This window comes from Natrix helvetica (genome assembly GCF_964273705.1).
Source record: "Natrix helvetica genome assembly, chromosome: 4".
NCBI lineage: Eukaryota > Metazoa > Chordata > Lepidosauria > Squamata > Natricidae > Natrix > Natrix helvetica.
In genome coordinates this window covers 83,847,089-83,865,403 of record NC_138550.1, presented here as the reverse complement: position 1 = coordinate 83,865,403, position 18,315 = coordinate 83,847,089, and the positions used below count along the sequence as shown (strand labels likewise).

The 18,315-nt window shown below is 38.1% G+C and overlaps 1 protein-coding gene across 1 annotated transcript in view; it reads left to right on the top strand.

The window, feature by feature from the left end:
• LOC309390633 (uncharacterized protein) overlaps positions 1 to 18,315 on the top strand; it is a 96,920-nt gene that overhangs the window by 31,305 nt on the left and 47,300 nt on the right. The window contains exon 2 of the mRNA XM_081950170.1: positions 9,764 to 9,827. Coding sequence (XP_081806296.1) covers positions 9,764 to 9,827 — 64 coding nt within the window. The remainder of the gene's footprint in view (positions 1 to 9,763; positions 9,828 to 18,315) is intronic.

Here is an 18,315-nt window from a genome sequence, read left to right as displayed (position 1 = left end):
TAAATGATGGGCTTTCATAATGTATGGAACACAGAGGATTAAGATGTCATGGGGAGGGTGAATTATAGAAAACTTTGATTCATTTCAAGTTTCATCATATGGAAGGAAAGGGAGAGATTTAAGTAAGAAGACAACATTCCTTTTTAAAAAAATGAAATACTCTCTTTCCCTCTATGTTCCCTGTGGTACACTCAGAAATAGCAACAGGATCAGAAATATATTAGGATTCATTCCCTGATAATCTAAAACAAACATGCACATGTTCACAATTAGATGGTCATCCCCTTGCAGCCTGTATTGCCTGAATATTGGCTCTTTATTTCTGGAATTAAAATTTCCTCTTAAAAAGGTTTCACCTTATCCAGGTGAAAGGAAACTCTGTTTCTTTAAGCAGGCATTTAATAATCTGGAAGTCAATGCAACCTTAAGATAGTCTTATTTACTCTCTCAACATTCTTAACCTAGAATAACCTCTGAAATACACAGTAATGATTGCTCAATATCTTGCCATTTAACTTACATTTCCCACAGGTTTTATAGAAAGGGAATTTACTGTTTGCAAATTAAATGAGGGTTCCAGTATCTTCACCACCTTCCTATTCTGTTCCAGACACATCTGATGTGGCCCTTCTAACCTATAAAAGTCCCAAACAGAATAGGCTCTACAGAACACATTATCCCATTGCAATCATCAGAACATCACCATAGATAGCATGTTAATAATTTCGTAATATGGGAACATCTGTGAAATAAAGGAATAAAGACTGTATGGGGGAAATGTTGGGCTGGGATACAGATTTCCATTGAAAAGGGTTATTATTTTTGCAACACACATACACACACAAAAAAAGACAATGCATATTTGCAAATGATTTGCAAATAAATGTAGAGGTATGTGCTAAAAATCAAGCATTTGAATTTTAAATAATGAATAGTTAAAATAATAAAACAGTACATGTCATCACAGGAAAACTTAGAGCCAAATGCTAAATGTTGGTAATAAACATTAAGAGAATTTGGGAATATCCACTGTAAGGAGACCAGCAAAGTTGTAAAAGTGGTTGTAAAAGTTAGAAGTGTGTTTTCAGTAACATTGACTCTTCAACACCCCATAGTCTGCTGTCTAGCAGTTGTAAGACTGGCTCATGCAAGATTGAGAAAAAAAATACTCTTAAAGTGTTTCTTAACAGTAATCATGAACCCCATTTTAGTGTAATGATTAAGTATCAAGTCACAAACTGGGAGACTGTGGGTTCTAGTCCTGCCTTAGGCCCCAGGCCAACTGTTTGACCTAGAGCCAGCCTCTCTCTCTCTCTCAGCCCTACAAAGCAGGCAATGGCAAGCCACTTCTGTAAAACCTTGCCAAAAAATGTGAAGGTATGAATATTAAAGAAAACAATAAGCTTGTGTTTATTTAGTAAATGTATTTTTCCTTCCATCTTGATTTATGTCTAGCTTATATCCTCTATTTTTGCTATGGTTATGGTGGTTGTTTTAAATTAAAATAGGGATTGCAGAAACTTTTGATATCCAATATGGATCTCCTCTACACATTGAAGAGTACATTGGTGGAGCTCTGAGAGAGTGGAATACTATTTGAGACTACAGATGGAAGATTTTTTTTTTTTGTAAATTCCCTTCCATATAGGTGGGGGGACCTTTCCTAACAGAAAAAAAATAATAGAAGACTAATACTGAGTTAGAAGCATATTGGCTTTCTTTCATTCCTTGCTTCCTTCTTTTGTTCCTTCCTTCTTTGTTTCTTCCTTCTTTTGTTCCTTCCTTCTTTTATTTCTTCCTTCTTTCCAGGATGTTAGGATTCTTTTAAAAAGTAAACATTTAAAAATACCTCCAGCCTTTAAATGACATCCTCCAGTCTTTTGCCTAAGTAATCTAACATTGCAAGCAAACAGAATTCAATTTTTACTTTTGGTTAGTTGTGGATGGGAAATCCATACAATTAATCACATTATTCTGTGTATACAGTCCACAAGATTATGAAGTTGAAGGGGAAATTAACTGTGCATTTTACTGGTGTTGGAACTTATTTATTAGTAGCATTACATTTCATAATAAACTTAAATGAGAAAAACAGCAGCAGAAAATAATACAAGTCAACAATGAAAATTGCAGAATAAAGACATAAAACTGCAATAGATTAAAGGATCTGAGAAACTAAAAGTCTTCATTGCAGTATTGGATTACATAGGTGTGTGCAATGCTCCTTGGTTTCATACAGACCAAGCTTCTAAATATGGTTTTTGGAGCATAGCCACATAATGGGGAAAAAACAAAGTCAATCTGTGTCTATTCATTATATATATGGTAGCACAATTCTTGTATTAATCTGCCAGGGCTCTTTAATGTTATGTGTCACACTAATTCTTTCCCTTCTGTTACTGGCTTTTAAGAAGCTTCAACATTTATCGTCTCCTGCTTCAAACCAGCCAGCTTTCACCATCAGTTCTCAAATAAGTTAATCTAATTTGTTCAGCATGGCCTCCTCTCATTTTCATCTACTACCTTACAGTTCATAACTTGTTCAAGCTTCCTTTTTTCACCAAGCTTAATTAATGACAGGAGAAATGTTTTCTCTCACATAAAGGTCACACTTAGAAACCTATAGCCTCTTCTGATCATCCTCACGGTGAGCTGTCTTCTAATGCATCACAATTATTTCTTATTTCCCAAAAGCTTCTTCTCCAGCTTTTAAAGCACCTGTTTCACATTTTCCTCTTCATAAAATGCTGCTCTTATAAGCAACCCTTTTATTTATTTTAATAAACTATAGCTCCCAGTATCAGATCACTTGGTATCCTGCTATCTTGCTACCAACATTTGTTTCTTCATTCTCTATCTTCAGTAAACATTTTATCAAGATACAAAATTAATTACCTCCTCTCTCTCAAAATGGTATTGCCTGCAATGCAGAAGTTGGTATTGTAGCATTTCTACTAACATAAAGAATAATGCCAATCAATTTGGGCATATTTTTTCCCATAAACCACCAAAAGCATGAAACACCACTTTTATTTCAAACATGCTCAAGATGTTCAATGTGAACTAGGATCTCTAATATGCAGACTACCTTGCAAAACAATATATACTGCTGCCTGCATCTGACGAGTTGGGAAATAAATCTTTACTACCGGTTCGGTGGGCGTGGTTTAGTGGGCATGGCTTGGTAGGCACGGCAGGGGAAAGATTCTGTAAAATCTCCATTCCCACCAGTGATGGGTTTCAAAAATTTTTGGAACCTCTTCTGTAGGTGTGGCCTGCTTTGTGGGAGTGGCTTGCCGGCCATGTGACTGGGTGGGAGTGGCTTGGCAGTCATGTAACTGGATGGGAATGGCCAATGTCACTGAATTCTTTGCCCCAATGGATGATCTACAAAAAGAAGATATAAAAAAGGAAATTTATTATGTTGTGCACTAACTACTTAAATAAGATTAAAATAAGTACACAAAACAATAAAAGAGCTACTTACCTTCTGTAAGTAGCTTACTACTTACTACTTGTATTTCAAAGGGAATACAATACATATTTAATTTTACACATGTTAACAGCTGCTGGAATTGTGTTTGCACAACAGTGGAAAAACAAAGATATGAAAATGATTAAATATTAGAATGTGCAGGAATGAATAAACTGACAATTAAAATCAAGAAGGCTTTGAATACTTTTTCACTTGGGATTTGTTTTATCAATTGCTAACTAACAGAAACATCAATTAGAAAACTAAAAATATGAAAGAAAACACCAATTATGTAAGGAAAGGTTCCCTTGCAAGGTCCCTGAACTTGTCAAAGATGTCAGCTGTGCCACATAAGCTCCCACTGCCGTCCCCACCCCCGCGCTTTCTGGCGGTCAGACATCTTAGGCAAGTCTGGGGACCTTGCAAAGGCCTTGTGAGGTCCCCGAACTTGTCAAAGACGCTAGCTGCACCACATAAGCTCTTGCTGCCATCCCCACCCCCGCACCCATGCTTGCTGACGGCCCTGTGGCCCTGCGCTATAAGTAAGCCTGGGATCCTTGCAAGGCCACAAAAGGTCACCTGACTCACTTATAGTGCAGGGCTGCAGCAGGCTGCTCCAGATGGCCTGCCACCGCCCCCCCACCGCCCCACGCTTAGTTGCAGCTTGCTTACCTCCTTGGAGTCGCCAAGCAGAAATAGAGAGCCAAGCAGGAAAAAAGGTAAGTGGGTTTAGATAGGGTTCTTAGAGGCAAGTGGGGCAATTGGTGAGCCAGCCAATCAGTGAGCAGTTGGCAGGGCTAGGGTAGTGCAGACGGGCAGAGGGAGCAAGCGATGGAGCAGCTTCCCGATGGGCGGGGATGAGCAAGCGAATGAGCGGGGTCAGCGAGCGAACGAGTGGGGTCAGCGAGCGAACGAGCGGGGTCAGCGAGCAAGGGAGCAGGGCCGGTTCCTCCAGTGGAACCAGTTCTAAACGGCTCACTAGATTTCTGGAATCTCCTATAGCGAACCAGTTAGAACCGGCAGGAATCCACCCCTGATTGGTGGGAACCCAACTTCAGGGGAAGGATACTGTTAAATCTCCATTCCCTCCTGATCAGCTGGGACTTAGGAGGCAGAGAATAGCTGCGGGTGGGGCCAGTCAGAGGTTGTATTTACCATTTCTCCAAACTACTCAAAATTTTCACTACCAGTTCTCCATAACTGGTCAGAACCTGTTGAATACCACCTCTGAAATAAATGCAACGTATTGACACATGTTCGGGATATATTGATTCATAGAACAAATACAAAATTACAGCAATTTTAAAAATATATTAATTGATTCTTCAGAAAGAAACCCTGAACTCATCTGACAAGCAAACAAGCAGATGTTATTAATAAAGTCTGGGATCATTTTTCAGAGGACAATAAAACGAATATAGCTATTTCCCCATCATACTGTATAATCCCATGATATCACAGAATGTCTGAGTTATGTATCTTTTTCTTTCTTAAGTAATAAAACACCAGTGCTTTCACTCAAAAGTAATAAAATGTATTAAACCACCTTACTTTTATATAAAGCAGCCTGACAACAATAAGTAGAGTCATCTTGATCCAAGATTCCATATTAGATTCAGGTTTTCTAGATCTGTGTCGATTTTCACTGACACACCACATTTGGAATTAATGTAATGCAGTTTCTGACAATCATATAGCATCTTAATCAACTTCTCTGAAATTTAAATAGGCTGCTTTTTTATTTTAAAACAGTTAAGTCTTTGAAGTGATTGGAATCTTTCATGAACAAAACCAATGTGTATATGTCAATTAATAATTTCTAATTAAGGATGCATTTATTAATTCTGTGAAAATCTTATGTCTATACTGTATATTTATTACAGATGAATAAGAAAACTAACTATTTTTCTGTCGGGTGTTGAAATCCCTTGTTGGCAGCTGTTTTTTAATGTGATAGTGAGAATAAAACATTAAAAAGGTAAAGGTTCCTCTCACACATATGTGCTAGTTCATTCCTGACTCTAGGGGCAGTTTTCATCTCCGTTTCAAAGCTGAAGAGCCAGTGCTGTCCGAATATGTCTCTGTGGTCATGTGGCTGGCATGATTAAATGTCAAAGGCACACGGAATACTGTTACCTTCCCACCAAAGGTGGTCCCTATTTTTCTACTTGCATTTTTACGTCCTTTTGAACTGCTAGGTTGGCAGAAGCTGGGGCAAGTAACGGGAGCTCATTTGGTGTCTAAACTAAACCAACTGACTAACATCTCTGTATCAAGTTGGACAGCAGACACTAGTGATGTCCCACTAGGGATCTGTTTTGAAACAATTATTTTTGAATATGTTTATTAATGATGTGGATAAAGAATTTAATGGGTCTCTTATCACACTTCCAGATGGTACCAAATGGGATGATCTAGTCTGTACCTAGAATGGTAGAATGGTACAACAACATTGCAATATAATCTAGTCCCCTTGGGAGATTGACCTGAGAGGAACAACCTAAAGCAGGCATGTCCAAAGTGCAGCCAGGGGGACAAATGCGGCCCTTTTTCAAATTTCAAGTGGCCCGCAGCCTCTTTTCCCCATCGGAGTTATTTGTTTAGTCTTTCAAAATACCATATTTTTCGGAGTATAAAGATGCATCTTTTTCCCCTCAAAAAAGAGACTAAAAATCTGGGTGCATCTTATACACTAAATACAGCATTTTTTGCCTCCCAAAACCCTGCCCCCTTCACCAAAATTGCTGTGCATAGCCTTTAGGAGGTTTTCAGAGTATACCTGGGGGCTGTGGAGGGCATAAATGAGCAAAAAAGGGCCGTTTTTTGCTCAACTTTGCCCCCCCCCCCCAGCCCCCCCAGCCCCCAGGATCACTCTAGAAGCCTCTTAAAGGTTATTCATGCCCTTTAAAAAAAAAGGCCCATTTTCGCGAAAAATGGGCCGGTTTTGGGAGAGTGCAAAAACTTTTTTTTTTTAATTTGCCTCTTCAAAATCTTGGTGCGTCTTATACTCCGAAAAATATGGTAGTTAATTCGCATTTAATGTTAAGGGTTCAAAGAATGTCAGGCTGAATGATCGGCCCCACACATTTTCACCTCACCAAATCTGGCCCTCCTTGCAAAAAGTTTGGACACTCCTGACCTAAAGTATTACATTTAAGGAGAAAAAGTATAGGGTACACAAATTTATTTCAGATTTCTTATCTATAGACCACTCTTTAGAATCAGGTTTTCCAGGATGATTTATTACAGTTTAACGTGAGTTGTACAAAAGTTAATAATTCAAAATGCTAGTTAATATTAGAATGCATACACTAGAATAATATATTTCAAAATGTTACACTATTAACGTTGATGAAAAGAATCTTGGAAGTCGGGGACTATGAAATATTGCAATATAGAAAGCAAATCATAGGTACCAATGAATGTTTGCAAAAGATGGACCTTTGGCAGTACAGGTAGACCTCGACTTACAACAGTTTGCTTAGTGACCGTTCAAAGTTACAATGGCACTGAAAAAAGTGACTTATGACCATCTTTCACACTTATGACCATTGCAGCATCCCTGTAGTCACGTGACTTACATTCAGATGCATGACAACTGACTCATATTTATGAACAGTTGCTGTGTCCCAAAGTCACGTGATCCCCTTTTGTGACCTTCTGACGAGCAAAGTCAATGGGGAAGCCACTTAACAATCATGTGACTAACTTAACAACTGCAGTTGATTCCCTTAACAACTGTGGCAAGAAGGGTCATAAAATAGAGCAAAACTCATTTAATAAATGTTTCACTTCGCAACAGAAATTTTGGGCTCAGTTGTGGCCGTAAGTCGAGGACTGCCTGTATTGTACACTCTAATAATGAGGACTATGTTGTTGTTGTTTTGTTATTGTTCTTTAAATGAAGGTTTTCTTCCACAATAGTTAGATATATTACATAAAGGTGCTACAAAGTTTTAGCAAAATCATTTCGTATAATACTGTTATTATTTTTAAATGGGCCACAACAATAATATTGCGTTCTGCCTCCTGAGGTTTAATAGTGTCTGCTGGCAGGTAATGAGTTTCTGGCTGTAGGAAACCTGTCTACAATCCTGGAATGAGATCAGCTGCTGGTAGGAGGTACATGCTTTTAAATCCAGCTTTCAGTGGCAGCTAAAGAAATCTCTCTCAAGAAAGGAAAGGGGGGAAAATGTTTCCTCCAAAATGTAAATATCATTTTTAAAACTTTTTCTGAACTTAAAAAAGCTCAGCTTTAACAAGATCGAATACAGAGAGAAACATTTAATATACCCAGTGGTGTAGCGTGGGGGGTGCAGGGGGTGCCGGCCGCACCGGGCGCAACATCTGGGGGGGCGCCCTGACTCGCCCCGCGCCGCCCTTTGCCGGACTGTGGCCGCCTCTTTCCGCGCCCGGCTTGGCCCGCGAACTAAGCTTCCCGGCCCTGGCACGCCCAGGCCCCTCCTGCGCACCGCCTACCTCCCAGCGGAGCCGCCAAGACCCGCCGTGCCGCCCCCGCGGGAGCCGAAGGAGAGCGGCGCTGCGCTCCGTCTGCCCGTGGCTGCAACGCCACCGCGTCCTCCCGCTCCGTCTGGAGCGCCCCGGGGAGCCGGCGCCTTCCCGAAGCCCCCGGTGCGCCTCCCACCCCCGCGGCACCTGCTTCCCTTCAGTCGAACCTTTTCCCGCTGCCCTGTCGAGCTCCTCCTCGGGAGGAAGGCAGGAGGCCAGCATGGAGAGCCTCACTTGACTGATGCCGACCCAGGGGCAGCTGCAGTCGGGCCGCCCTCGGGTTAGGGGGCGCAAATTACTTGCCCCGGGTGCTGACAACCCACGCTACGCCACTGAATATACCCACTGGTGATGTCAGGGCAGAATATTCAGGCAGAAGTCCAAGGTCCAAGAAGTTCCGCACATTTTAATGAGTTGACTTACAATTGTAACACTACCTTCTGGAGGTGGAATACTTGCAAGTCTTTTCAATCCAATACTTAAAGAATTAACCAATAGCATTACCTGCTCCACATCTACATTCAACTTGGACACCAAACCTTGGGGAGTTCATTAAGTCTCAGCATTAAGTCTCAGCTGCACCATTGTTTTCCTTCACTATGAGTTGTTTGATCATTAAAAACTTCTTCACCAGTGCTAATATTTTACTTCAAGCTCCATGAAGAAAGGATAGGATATATAAATGTGTCTGCATTTTACTATCAAATACCCTATATACAAAGATTCAATCGTTGTGTGCTAATATTCTCCATGGCATTTTCCTTTAAAAAGTATATGTGGGGCAGGCATTACTAATTACCATTGTTACTATCATAATTATTACTAGTGCCTTAACCATTATTTTACTATTTTAACAAAAATTAACAAATCCAAAATGTCATTTCAGGTAGCAATGCATTTATTAAGTAAGCTGCTTCTCCTCTATATACGGGGTCACAAAGTAATACAGTGAGCCTATAATGAATCAAGTATTGCAAGTAACTTAAATAAGCAAATGAAAAACTTTCTCTTTTGATCTATACCAAATATATCCTCAAAAATGACAGGTTATTTGCTCCATCTACTGCCAATATCCAGTAATCACAGCTGTACACAAGCATTACCATGAAAATTACCAGAGTAGTTGCAAACGTAATACAGAAAGAACCAAGATGAGATGAAAGGGGTGGGGGATGGGGGTGGAGAAGGATGGAAGGATGAAGGAAGCAAGGAAGGGGAGTGGAGGAGAAGGGAAGGGGGAGAAAAGAAGGAAGGAAAATCAAATTACTAGTTGTTTATTGCCCTGTAGCAATGTTTAAAAATCAGCATCTAAAGCAGACAAAGTCTACTCACAAGACATCTCCAACTGGAACAATAGTCTGAAAAGTATGAATCAGGTCATTTTCCAAGGGATGAAGATTTACAGATGCAAATTGTGACACTTCAATTCGTCGTAGATCTGAAATGTCAAGGAATATGCTTCATGTGGTCCCATCAAGGGGAGCAAATAAAGTTTTACAAGAAAGTAATACATGGTGATGGTGGCTCCTTGATTGTAGACATGGATGGATTCCTCCGAAATCCCTCTGTATAATTAGCATAGCAGTCAGTGAGTATAATTTTCATCTCTTTTATTTTTCTATTTGGGTTTGTAAATTTTAATCTATCATTTTTAGCTGTTGGAAAATTTGTTATATTTAATACAGCTTAATCATTTATTATGTTTTATGAGCTAGCAAGAAAATCACATAATTGATAATAAATAAATAAATATTTTTTCTTTTTGTTCTTTCATGACAGATAAAAGCAAAATCTGCATTTTTGACAATTACTTGTTGGGAGCACAACAGGACGTCTATCGTAGGTAGATACAATGCTAAATAAACATAAAGTGCATGTCTGGATGCTTGGATCTAACAGATTCTCAGATGTTTGGCTACTACTACCCTCTGAAATATAAATACATTTGCATTGCTCATGATTCAAACTGATGATTTCATCGGGAGCACAATTTATGAAAAGATGTGCATATTTCATAATAACTTCTTCATTTAGACTGTATATTTTTAGCATTTCTTCTACTACCCCAACATGATATTTTCTATTTTGAAAGTCTAGAAAATCAAAGCCATGGATAAAAATACGTAATTTTCTAGCATACCCCTTTTATAAACACTCCATACCCAAGGGGATAAAGTCATTACCTATAACCTTAACCTGCACACTGCATGCCGTCTCTCAACACGCACTGTAAGAAATGTGACACCTGCCACAATGTGAGAATCCCAATCTTCAGTCTAACTCATTTCAAGATCTATCACTTAAAGTGTCACGCCAGTAAGCAGTAAACAAAGTAATAGCCAAAAGCCAACCTGGGTTTGTCAAAAACAGATCATGCCAGTCTAATTTTATTGCATTCTTTGACAAAGTGACAAAATTAGTGGACCAGAGGAATGCCGTCGATATAGTTTACTTGGACTTCAGTAAGGCCTTTGGTAAGGTAGACCATGACCTACTACAAGATAAAGTAGAAGAATGGGGGTTAGACAGCATCACCACCAGATGGATTTGTAGCTGACTGACCAACTGCACTCAACTTGTAGTCCTCAATGGAACTGCATCTACATGGAGGGAAGTATGCAGTGGAGTACCCCAAGGCTCTGTTTTAGGCCCAATACTCTTCAACATCTTCAACAATGATTTGGATGAGGGAATAAATGGGAAACTCATCAAATTTGAAGATGACACCAAGCTGGCAGGAATAGCCAACACTCCAGAAGATAGGCTTAAGATACAGAAGGATCTTGACAAACTTGAACATTGGGCACTATCTAACAAAATGTAAATGCCATGGTGAAAAATGTAAGGTTCTACATTTAGGCAAGAAAAACAAAATGCACGGGTACAGTATATGTGGTACCTTGCTCAATAGTAGTAACTGTAAGAAGGATCTTGGAATCCTAGTGGACAACCATTTAAATATGAGCCAGCAGTGTGCAGCAGCTGCCAAAAAAGCCAGCACAATTCTAGGCTGCATAAACAGAGGGATAGAATCAAGATCACATGAGATGTTAATACCACTTTATAATGTCTTGGTAAGGCCACACTTGAAATATTGCACTAGGTTCTGGTCGCCACGATGTAAAAAAGATGTGGAGACTCTAGAAAGAGTGCAGAGAAGAGCAACAATGATGATTAGGGGACTGGGGGCTAAAACATATGAAGAATGATTGCAGGTATGTCTAGCTTAATGAAAAGGTCTAGGGGTGACATGATAGCTGTGTTCCAATATCTCAAGGGTTGCCACAAAGAAGAAGGAGTCAAACTATTCTCCGAGACACCTGAAGGTAGAACAAGAAACAATGGGTGGAAATTAATCAAGAGAGAAGCAACTTAGAACTGAGGAAAAATTCCCTGACAGTTCGAACAATTAATCAATGGAACAATGTGCCTCCAGAAGTTGTGAATGCTCCAACACTGGAAGTCTTTAAGAAGATGTTGGATAACAATTTGTCTGAAGTGGTGTAAGGTTTCCTTCCTAGGCAGGGGCTTCAACTAGAAGACCTCCAAGGTCCCTTCCAACTCTGCTATTCCATTCTGTTCTGTTCTGTTCTATATAATTGTTGGTAATAAAATAAATAAATATCATGCTCAGCTTATTTGCAAATTTTCTTTACTTTAAATAGATTAGACTTGAAGGAATCCTGTCCCTCATCCAAGCAAGCCAGGTTGAAATATTTCTCCTGTCCTCTCAACCATCTGTTCCGGAAGAGAAGTTAGGCCAAAGGTTGATTCTCCTAAGGCCCAAATCATCCAGTGATTTCTTATTTGAGAACAGACTCAGTCTTCAACAGTTCACTTTCAGCTTGATTCTATTCACTCCATTACACTGTTGCTAGCCTTAACTTTGCCATGACTCCTATATAAATAAAATGCCTGACCCAATTTCTTCCCTGACAGTACAGCTATTGATAAAAACGAGAACACAAAAATACTGTTTTCTTACATTTCCTAAAAATCAATTTTTTAGCAATAACAAGAGTCTATTGCAGTTTGTTCTCTGACGGACATTTTAATTCTTGCACTGCTGAAACATCATGTAGCAGATATGCAGCTAGCAGGAGTTAAGTTTTGAAAATGTTCCTTTGTGTCTAATCTAATCCATTCTAGGCTACATTTGAAATAATTCATTTCACAGCAATTCTGTGTTACATGTGTGCAGAATTTATTAAAAGAAAAGATGTTAGCTTACCTTTTAATTTTTACTTCAGGGATGAAATTTTTTATTTGAAATAAAAGTATTAATTTGGGAATGTAACAAAATGTTTTTAAAAAAATTAATCAAGCATGGTTATGAAGTGAATGGCCTGGTTGTATTTCTAAACAAACTTCATTGTATCTACATCCTTAAATTATCCAGAAAATTATATACAGTAGAATGTTATAAAGCTCTAGATGGCAGATATTGACTGGGGTATTTAAAGGACTTTGAAAGATCATCTGACTCAGCCCTTAAGGACATCCCTTCATTACAGTAAATATTATTGAAGGGATTCAATACTCAGGATTAACACGCTCAGCCTTATCTCCTGGAGCATTCTTTCACATTTGATTGGAATTTGGCAACCTCGTGAGTATACAGGGGAAGCACAACCAGATGAACTACTTGTACTGTATTGCAAACTGCATTAACAGAATCTTATAAAACTGAAAGTACCATATTTTTCAGAGTATAAGATGCACTGGAGTATAAGACACACCAAGGTTTTGAAGAGGCAAATTTTAAAAAAGTAGGTAGGTAGATAGAGTAATAGAGAGGGAGAGAAAGAGAGAGAAATGCAGTAGGTAGGTAGGGAGAGAGAGAGGGTAGTTAGGTAGGTAGGTAGATAAAGGGATATATATAGAGAGAAATAGAGCTAGAGAAACACAGTAGGTAGGTAGGGAGAGAGAGAGAGTGTGTGTGTGTAGGTAGGTAGGTAGGTAGGTAGAGGGATAGAGAGAAAAATAGAGAGAGAGAGAGAGAAATACAGTAGATAGGTAGGGAGAGAGAGAGTAGGGAGAGAGAGAGAGAGAGAGAGAGAGAGAGAGAGAGAGAGAGAGAGAGAGAAGGTAGGTAGGTAGGGAGAGAGAGAGAGGGTAGGTAGGTAGGTAGTTGTTTCCAGTGTATTTATCCATGTGCTGGAGAAGGAAATCGCTGACAATCTGCAGCACCTTTGTTTCTACTGGGCCAGCACTTGATCAATGTAATTCTCATAAATCAGTTAAAGAGCTTTCCAAAGGGGGGGGGGGTTGCACTCTTTTTTTGTGAAAACAGGCCCATTTTTTAAAAAAATAATGAATAGCTTTGAGGAGGCTGGGGGGGGCAAAATTGAGCAAAAAATGGCAAATGTTTCGCAAAAACGGGCCTGTTTTTTGTAAAAAATTTTGCATGCATAGCCTTATGGAGGCTCATAGTGCGCTGGTGGGGGGCAAAAAGCGGCCCATTTTTGCTCATTTCTGCCCTCCCCAGCCCCCAGAAGCTCTCTGAAAGCCTCCATAACAGTATGCACGGCCATTTTGGTGAAGGGGCGGTGCTTCGGGAGGCAAAAAATGCTGTATTTGATGTATAAGTCGCACCCAGATTTTCAGCCTCTTTTCTGAGAAACAAAGGTGCATCTTATACTCCGGGAAATACGGTATGTTTCTCCTCCATCACCCTTAAAATCCAAGGTACTAGTGAGGATCCCTTCTGAGATGTTTGCCATGTCCACATTCCTGCTGAGGGCTTAGCTGCCTCTTATCCAACTGTTCTCCTGGCTGCAGCTCTTCCCCATCTCCCACGTTCATTCCTTCACATCATTACAGACTTCAACTTATTGAATCTGTAGAAAAGTTATGTCAACATATTTATTTATAATAGTAGATCACAAATACATTCATATGAAACAGGATAAAATTGATAAAATTAAGGCATACACATAAATGCATATTTCAAACAACAACATAGTAATGAATAACAAAGCAATATCTATCAATAAGGAACTGTCATTTTGATCTATAGTAAAATAGAATCTGGTAACTTAGAATATATATATATATTATGTATATATTAGAAGCATTATATATTTAGAAGAAGCATTTCCTAGGAAAAATTGTGCAATCTTGCTCCAGACCATACACTCAATAAAAATGGATATGAAGCTTATCATTTTCTCTTTCAAATCTAGCAATTAACTTATTTTTAGTATGTAATAGTCATAATTGTGATAAATTATTTGGTTTATTTTTTTAAAAAAAAGGTTAGGGGCATCCATATCTCTAACCCACCAAAGCAAGAATGTGAAAATGAGAGATGGGAGCTTTCATTAGAAATATATAGTGATTTATATAATATGTTACCAAGTTCTTTTAAATAAAATTAGCAAGTAAAATTATTGATAATGAATGAAGTCAGCCATTAACCAGTCCAGAAAAAAAGAAATATTGGGGGATTATATGCCCAAAAAAGCATATATTTACCTTTTTAAAAAAGTCTATATTAGAGGTTACCTTTAAATATACATAATAAAAGATACTTACAATATAGCATACACTGTAAAGTAAACAATTTATTTGCTCTTCCATTTTTCTTCAATTCATTAAAAATTGAAATACTGCAACACTGACTAATCCACATGTCCCAGCTTTAGGTCTACAAAAAAAAAGAAAGAAAGAAAGAAAAGAAAAGAAAAGAAAAGAGGTAACTATAAAGTGATAGCATTGTCATGAAAAAGCCTTACCAAAAAAGTGTCATGGCTCAAGACTTTGCTTCTGACTTTGCTTCTGAAGATCCTGTTCCAGCTCTACCTGTGGAATGTCAGCTTCAGGAAATATCAAGCCAAGAATGACATGAGCCTGATCAAAAACAGGTATTTCTGGAACAGCTGGTGCAGTTAGATAAGGATGACATAAGGCCGCCTAGTCCTGCATCTAGCTAGAAGTATGGAGAGCAGAGCAAAGATGTTTTATAAAGTTACTTCACAAGAAAGGGAGTAAATTGCAATAGCAGCTAGACTTATATACTGCTTCACACTGCTTTACAGTTCCCTTTAAGTCTTTTACAGAGTCCACATATTGCCCTCAATAATCTGGGTACTCATTTTACCAACCTCAGAAGGATGGAAGGCTGAGTCAACCTTGAGTCAGTCAGGATCAAACCGCTGGTAGTTGGCAGAATTAGCCTGCAATGCTGCATTCTAATCACTGTGCCACCACTGCTCTTCTCTTTTAATTTCTTGATTAATATCTCAATTAATGCCATTTGACTGCATCTTGATTTAAGAGGCAGCTCTGACCCATGTTTCTTTGCTGGAAACAACCAGCTGATATGTTGTGTGTTATTCACATGGATTCTGCTTATGAAATTCTGACTTCTGGATTGGCTGACAATCTTGACCCAGCTCTTGTAACCTTGGACTGAATCTGGACTATTCTTATGCATACTCCTGTTAAAAGCAAAGCAATCAGGTAAGATTCTACCAAAGTCTCTGATCTAGTTTGCATTGTTTTGCTATCTCCTTACATTGACTAAATGTGAAGTACCAAACGTAATATTTTAACTTATTTAACTTTACAGTATTTTAAGGAATGCTTTAACACAACAAACCTTTCAATTAAATATATTTCCAAACAGGGTGGGCTCTTTTCAATTAACTCCCCAAATCCTCAATTTATTCCATACGTTTGAACTGGGAAGTATACTGAAGTCACAATATACTGTATAGCACACTATGAATCATATGGGAAATTAGCTGATGCATTTGTGGCTTATAATGAATGTTAAAAAGGAAAAAGGAAAAACAGAAGAGCTGGCATACATGGAGACAAGTGTTGGACATATCTCATTTATGTTTATTAAAAATAGTGTTATAAATAGAAAACCCATTTATTTAAGATAAATAAAATTCAAAGGAAAAGGATAAAAATAATCCAGCATTATGTTTTCACTAAATCTGCTCCAATTTTCTAAGCAATTTGAACTTTTATCACAGCATATAGCTTCCATTCTTCCTCTTCTATTTGTTGTGTGTTAAAACTTTTTATTAAAATGTTTACAGCAACTCCCTCTCACAAACAGAATATACAATTACTGCAGTGATAGAAAAATTATAACAGCTGAACTATGAAAGGAAAAAGCAATTTAAGTACACTACACAACAATAAACTTAGTAAGACTACAAACTGCATAAGGAGAGAAATAAGATACACACTATCAGAAAAGCAATATAAGGTGTTAGTAAACACATTAGAGTATTAATCAAGAAAAATCATAGTTTGAAATTGAATTTACTTGCAATACTATAAAACTGAATCCTCCTGCCAAATACAACTTTGCCAACATTTTTTTTCCCTTTTGGTCTGTTATTGCTTTCTACAAGGTAAGTACAGAGTTTACATATCAAATCAGTCTATGTTTCTATTGGTAGAATTGGCACCATCATTTCACATCTTTTTAATTCTAAGGTTTTTTTTTTTTATGAAGTTTCAAGTAGGATAGAAAGCCATTCTGATTACATGAAGAACCATATTTTTCCAAGGGGACAGTGAGTAAAAAACAGGCACAACAACAATAACAAACACTTGAGAAACTCTTTAGTAAGACTCCATCTTTACTCAGTTGGGAAGGCAAAGAGAGGGGCAAGGAGATGTCGTGTATCTGGTATCCTAGAGAAAAACAACAGTAGGGTCTACCTGGAGGGAAGGGCCACAAGGCCATATAAGAAAGATAATTATTATTTATAATTGATAGTACACTTAAACTGTAGTTTCATGTCTTAGGCACCCAAAAAACATATTTGCTGCATCCTCTGATGTGACATGAAATAGTAATAAACCACTTTTAGATGTACTAGAAGGTCATCACTATCCTATCATTTCATAACTGAACTCTTGAGCCCCAAATCTCAAGTTATAAGGGAAGTGAATCTGTACAGGGATTTGATGGAAGCCCCAAAGCCACTCCACATCCTCTTTTGTCTTCAAAGATTCTACAGAACATCTTAGAGGTCATTATAGGGCACCTAGGATGAAGCAATCATTGAAATATGTTCAGCAATGTAATTCTAAGTCAGGAACACTTTTCTTCAGCTTTGCACTCTTTAGTTCAAAAGAAAAGAAAATTGAGGTTCTGCTGTTGCAAATGTGTAATGCAAAGGTGTGTGTTTTAGTTTCATTTAACATATATCTTATTTGTGTCAATGTTAAATGCATGCCATTCATTTGAATATATAAATTGCCTTGTTATATCAAATTAAGAGCTTTGCACCAAGCAAACATACAAAAAACAATAGAAAGAAACTAATCAATGATCTACTGATAGAGAAGGTTGAGATTTATCTTCTAGCTTCTAAACAGAACTGGTTGCTCTCCTACGCTCCAATCATAATGGAAAATGTAGAAGCTAGAGTTCATTACTGTCTAATTAAAAACACAAATGTGTCCAGCTCATAATGTTAATTTGCAAATCAAGTATCATTTACCCTAGTCATTCTTTCTCTGTAGGATATAGTGAAATTCTACACATGTGCACACAGTGCTTAGGCTGACCAGATTACTTTAAAAGTATGTGTGCAAAGCTTGTTTAATAATAATAGCTTCTTGTTCAGCAAGAATCCTAATGAAACTCTCATTGATCACTGTAGAGATACACAATCTATTACTGTACACCAACAGTGATCCTGGTGTCTCACAGAATAATTTAATTCTTGATAAGACTCTTGATGACTCAGACAGGCCATCCAAATAAGGAGTCTTTAATTTACTCAGTCAACTTTTATCTCTTGCATTTAGTGTTTCCTGCGTTTTAATTACATAAAAATACTTATATCTTGATGCTTTCTTGTCTTTCACTGTTGTTGTATAATTTCTTATGTTACTTTTTCATTGCTGTGTTTGCTGTGTGTGTGTGTGTGTGTGTGTGTGTTGTATTTGTGCTGATAAATAAATAAAGGGAGACTAGTATAGATCTATTTCAAGCTATTTAGGTCTCATCAGCTAGCCATACCCTTACTGGGATTCAAATGTGTGTGTGTCTGTGTGTGTGTGTGTGTGTGTGTGTGTGTGTGTGTGTGTGTAATGCAAATAAAACAGTAGAACATAATCATATTATATCATCACCCCTGCAATCAACACCAATCTGTTCTAGATAACCTATCATCTTCATAAATGGCAAGAATAGACTTTGATATGAAAACTGCAATCTTCCTAGAAATATTCAAGTTTGTTCTCTGCAGGAAATGCAATAGTTTGTCCTGGGTGTATCAAATAGATTATAGAGTATAGTGTAGTGGTGGGATACGACTGGTATGGGCATACCGATGCCTGCTGGGAGCACC